Source organism: Coffea arabica, chromosome 3e (genome assembly GCF_036785885.1).
Source record: "Coffea arabica cultivar ET-39 chromosome 3e, Coffea Arabica ET-39 HiFi, whole genome shotgun sequence".
NCBI classification, from domain to species: Eukaryota; Viridiplantae; Streptophyta; class Magnoliopsida; order Gentianales; family Rubiaceae; genus Coffea; species Coffea arabica.
This window is the reverse complement of record NC_092315.1, coordinates 42,164,160-42,170,212: the sequence shown is the minus strand read 5'-3', so window position 1 is coordinate 42,170,212 and position 6,053 is coordinate 42,164,160. Positions and strand designations below refer to the sequence as shown.

The window sequence follows — 6,053 nt, the reverse complement described above, 5'->3', positions numbered from 1 at the left end:
ATGTCTTTTGTCCATGCTAAATGTTCATTAGAGGAGCGGTGTGGCTTATGGTGTTCATTATTAAATGACAAGCCTATTTCACTACCTTGGTGTATTGGGGGTGACTTTAATGTTATTTTAGCCCCTCATGAAAAACGAGGTGGACGTCCGTTTGCTATAGCGGAAGGAGCGGATTTCATGTCTTTTATGGAAGAGGCAGGGGTTTTGGATGTTGGCTTTTCAGGAGCTAGTTTCACGTGGTCTAATAATCGGAGAGGTAGAGCTCGGGTTTCAAAGAGATTAGACAGATTTTTAATTAATGGGTCTTGTTTGGATCTCTCAGACGTGATTTCTGTACTCCATCTGCCAAGACATCCCTCGGATCATGCACCATTGAAAATTACTTTTTCTGATAGATCAGACAATAGTCCACGACCTTTCAGATTTTTGAATGTCTGGACGAGCAAACCAGAACTATTAGATGTGATTCGACAGGCTTGGAATCAAGATGTGAGTGGATCTCCGCTACGTGTTTTGTGCTCTAAATTATTGGCAACGAGGAGGGCTATTCATACATGGAACAAGCAACATTTTGGGAATATATTTGATGCTGTACGTTCTGCGGAAGTGGTGGTCCAACAAGCAGAAGAATCGATGGATCAATATGCATCGGAGGAATCTCAGGTTGAGCTCAGTAAGGCTCAGGCAGAGTTGCGGAATGCATTGTCAATAGAAGAGCAATTTTGGAGTCAAAAAGCCAGGGCAAAATGGCTTAAAGAGGGAGATCGCAATTCAAAATATTTCCATGCGGTTGTAAGACAGAGACGAATTAAAGGAATGATACACCGAATCAAAAAGTCAAACGGAGTTTGGGTGGACACCAATGCTGACATAGCAACTGAGGCCATATCATATTTCTCTGATCTCTTCACTGGATATCTTGAGTCATCTTCTGATATGCGACATATGATTCCGCACATGATATCGGAAGAGGAAAATATAAAATTGGAAGAAATGCCTTCCATTGAAGAGATTCATCGAGTCCTAAAGTCAATGGATGGAGATAGTGCTGCTGGCCCCGATGGCTTCACAGGCAAATTTTTTACATTCGCCTGGGAAATTATTGCCCAAGATGTTTACAAGGCAATTCTCAGTTTTTTCTGTGGAGCAGAGTTACCTCGATTTATCACCTCTACCTCAATTGTATTAATTCCAAAAAAACCAAATCCTCAGGAGTTTTCTCATTATAGGCCAATCAGTCTGTGTAACTTCTTCAACAAGTTGCTATCCAGGATCTTAGCTGATAGAGTGGCTTCTCTATTGCCCAAAATTATTTCGCCCCAGCAGACAGGCTTTGTGAAGGGCCGTAATATAACAGAAAATTTTCTGCTAGCACAGGAGGTAGTGTCGGGTATTGGGAAAAAAACTAGAGGTGGTAATGTGGTAATGAAGCTGGACATGTCTAAGGCATATGACCGAGTTGCATGGGATCATATCATTGGTATTCTCAGGAGATTTGGCTTTGGAGAAAGATTCATTGATTTGGTTTGGCGATTGATCTCCAATGTCTGGTTTTCTATCATTATAAATGGGGCATCGCATGGTTTCTTTAAATCTACACGAGGCCTACGTCAGGGTGATCCATTATCGCCTGCTTTATTCATTATAGGAGCTGAGGTGTTATCTAGAGGATTGAATAATCTTGCTATGCAATCGGCGTTTGTGGGTTTCAAAGTCCCCTTGGCATGTCCTACTATAACTCATTTGGCTTTTGCGGATGATATTCTAATTTTTTCAAATGGATCCTCTTATTCTCTAAAGCTTATCATGCAGGTGCTAGATGCGTATCAAAGGTGTTCTGGGCAATTGATAAATGTGCAGAAAAGTTGTTACTTAGTACATCCCTCGATATCACCGGCAAGAAGAAGGGTGATTGAACGTATCACCAAATTTAATTATCAACCATTTCCGATACGTTATTTGGGATTCCCCCTCTACTTTGGCAGATGTAAATCATCATTTTTTGGGGAAGTTTGCCAATCTATCCTAGGGAGAATAAGGTCATGGAAATCAAGGATGCTTTCTCTTGGAGGCAAAATAGTTCTAATCAAACATGTGTTGGCAACGATGCCAGTACATCTGTTGTCAGCAGCGGTTATCCCGGGTAAGGTATTTAGAACTATAGAAAAAGCCTTCTCGACCTTCCTATGGGGGTCATCCTCCGACGAGTCTAAATTTCACTGGATACGGTGGTCTCAGATGTGCTATCCGGTTGATGAGGGAGGAGTTGGTTTCCGGAGGTTACAGGACATCTACACAGCATTCTCATTCAAGCTTTGGTGGAACTTCAGAAAGGGATACTCGTTGTGGGCTTCGTTCATGAAAGCTAAGTATTGTAGACTACTACATCCTTGTCAGGTAGAAATCAGGTCAATGGACTCCGCAATCTGGAGAAGGATGGTCAATGTAAGTCGACAAGTGGAGCTATCTATGCTATGGGATATCAAAAACGGAGCTTGTCATTTTTGGTACGACAATTGGTTGGGAGGGGGTGCCTTATTTCTCCATACGACGGTTGTCTCTAATTTGTCGTTTGGTGATTTTATCATCAATGGACACTGGGATGTGATTAGATTATATCAGACATTGCCGACGGATCTGGTTCCCTCTATTTTAGAGCATCCAGTCCCGGAAGACTGGGGTGAAGCTGAAGTCATTTGGATGTCCACAACATCTGGAAACTTCTCTCTAGCTTCGGCATTCCGGGATATTAGGCAAGCACGAAACAAGTCTATGGTTTTTGATAGCATTTGGCATCCTCAGATCCCACTCAAAATTTCATTCTTCATGTTAAGATTGTTGCTGGAAAGGCTGCCTTTACCGGATAGGTTATGTAAACTTGGTTTACATTTACCATCAAAGTGTTTCTGCTGCGATACCGCATCTGAGGAGTCAATTGAACATTTATTTTCCAAAGGACATATAGCTTCAACAGTTTGGAATTACTTTGGAGCTTCATGTGGATTGACTTTTCCAGGCTCTTCTTTACGCTCCCGTATAGTGAGTTGGTGGTTGCACTCATATGATTCAGACATACAGCGATTCATTGGACGCATTCTTCCCAGTATAGTATGTTGGCAAATTTGGAAAGCAAGAAATAAAGCATTTTTTGAGGATGTCCATATGAGATCGCCCGCCATTTGTGTCGCCATTTCCTTGGAAATCCATACCATTGTGGAAATTTATTTCAGACAAGTTTTCAAGGCTCATTCATTCTATCATTTGTATGATTGGCACTATTCATCTCACACTTATGTCACGTACAAACTTGTTTGTTGGGAACCAAAGGAAACCGGTCGGTTTACACTAAATACTGATGGCTGTTCTAAAGGTAATCCAGGATTGGGTGGAGGAGGTGGGGTTCTTCGGGATTCACATGGCATTCCTTTGATTGGTTTTTCGGCGGCCCGGGCTCTTCTTATTGGCATTCAAACATGCATACATTGGGGTTTTGAGAATCTCTATATTCAATCGGATTCTTTGGTATTAATTGGAATTCTTCAGAAACGTATTCACTGCCCTTGGAAGATTCGACGAGAGATTAGGCATATTTGGCAGTTCGTGGAAGATTCTGATCGTTTTTCACATTGTTATAGGGAAGCTAACACAGTCGCTGATGCATTGTCCAATGTGGGCGTCTCTCATCCAGAGCATCAACTCAAGTTATACGACTCCTTCCACATGTTCCCAACTATGGCTCGTGGAGCAATTCGCCTCGATAGATTACGGATGCCTTCAATTCGGAAAATTAAGCGTATGAAGGGCTGAGGATAATGGAGAATTGGAGCTATTTTGCTTTTCAACTAAGCACCAAACATTTCTGGTTCATTTGTTGTCTTTATAGTTCAATCCTGTACTTCAAAATGGTGTTTCTTTGTGTGTAACAATTATTCTCATCAATAAAAAAAAAAAAAAAAAAAAAAAGTAGTTAGGGATTGTACTTATAAATCTAGTGAAGATCAGTGTCAATATAAAGTAATTTCAGGAATTCTTAAAAAAACTAGTTTTTGTTGTCTTTCCTATGAATTGAAAACTAATGTTCCAATATTGTAGTTTTAAAGCATTTATTTTAATTTCTATGCACTTTGATAATCATTTAGTGGTTCATACAATGTATATGAAATACCAACTTCATTTCAAATTTAATTGATAACCTATTAAAATCCCAAAAAAAAGATCAACTTAATTTACAAAAAGTATATATTCCTTATATTTTAAAGGGACAGTTAATTAAGTTTTTAATTATCATTAGAAATAAAAATAATAAAACTCACTATGAATTAATTATTTGAGACTAACTACGTAAAAGAAAAGAAACATATGATATATTGTTACTTATGAACATGAATAAATAAAATAAAAAAAGCAAAAGAAGTTTAATTAGAATCATTATTGCCCATTTAATACTACTTCATTCTAATTTGCATCTCAATTCATGTTAAAACCCTTAATATCACTATTTAAAAATTAAAAAAATATATAATGATTCAAAATCAAAATATTAGGGACCAAAAGTGCGAAGTCGAAGTTGTTAACTAATGGCAATTTGATATTGACCATTAGTGATTATTCAATTTTCATTAATTGTCAAAATTTTGTCTAAAATGATAAATTTTGGGAGCTAGATTTGTTTTAATCAAAGTATTGGAGATTAATTTGGCACACTAGCCTAACATTGGAGACCAAAATTGCAATTCTCCCTAATAATAATAGTAAAGTAGTAGTAGCATTTTTGAAAGTCAGAGAGATCCACACAATGACATGAGATTTTTTAGATTCCAGGTGTCTAAAAACTATGGGCTGTATATAGCCAAGATAACAGACTAGAAAATGAAAAGAGCACCGGGAATACAAGATTAAGCAATTAGTTTGATTAGAGTAGAACATAATAAAGTGTTAGAAGTTGTCAGTAATTTTTATATGGCTTATAGCATTTAAAATTCATATTTTCACCAAAAAAAAGGATAAAAAGGTTAATTCATTTTTGGGTATTATTATTATTATTATTAGTCTGAGATGCCGAACAAGTTGTGGAGACTTATTTCACCTTTACAAGGTCATTGGTGGGCTTGACGAGGTGCGATGTGGTAAGGAACGGCACAAAAAACTCTTTTTTCTTTATTAAAAAACATACAAATTGCACTAATAATGGCTGAAAATGCATCCAACATGCAATAGTGAAAAATGGTTAGATGCAAGATATATAAAAGTTAACAAAAATTATCTTAGAACCTCTGATATATTCCAAATTCAGATAAATCATCTGCCCCCAATGAATATATGTGCATATCATCATTTCAATAAATATTTATGCATATCAATCCCGTTAGATTTTATATTGAAGTGGTTCAAGCTCCAAATCTAGTTTTAGACTTGAGAAAATAAGTTAAGAAATTCAAGATTTGACATACAAATCTGAAAAGCTCTCAAATGTAACAAAACAAGATATAAAATTATCTAAATAAAACTCTCACTAGGATATTTTAGAAGAGAAGAAAATTCCCACTAGATAGTCTCACTATACTTTATAAGACATAAAAAAAAAAAAAAAGAGGGACGTCAAACAGAGGGAGGAAGGCATTCCTCCATGGAGGAAAAAATAATTGTCTTGAAGGTTGTGTAGAGAGATGGTGGAGAAACTTCTTTTGTTTTATCCATTGGTTATCTTTTTAATTGTTAGTTAACGAACAATAAACTCTAAATGAAACTACTAAACTGCAGCCGAAGACATTTTTGTGCTTGTATTTTAGCATCGTAATCGTCACCCAATCAGAGCCGCCCATGACGGCTTCACTAAATATATAATTTGGGGCAACCAGGATTTGAGGCCAAATTTCGGCAACCTTCACTTCAAGACACTTCATTGTTTTCTCACAAATTTTGTTTATTAATTGTAAAAGATTAACTTTAAAGTGTCCTCAAATTTCTTCCCTATTTTCTCTCAAACTTTACCCGTGAAAATTGTTTGTCTTCATCTCGTTGATTGTCTGCCCGAGTGCATACAAATGTATTAT

The 6,053-nt window shown here is 37.1% G+C and overlaps 1 protein-coding gene across 1 annotated transcript; it reads left to right on the top strand.

Moving 5' to 3' along the window:
- Positions 1 to 3,807, top strand: LOC140038524 (uncharacterized). Its single transcript, XM_072083903.1, has one exon. The coding sequence runs from the start codon at positions 1 to 3 to the stop codon at positions 3,805 to 3,807; it is 3,807 nt and encodes a 1,268-aa protein (XP_071940004.1).
- The last annotated feature ends 2,246 nt before the right edge of the window (positions 3,808 to 6,053 follow it).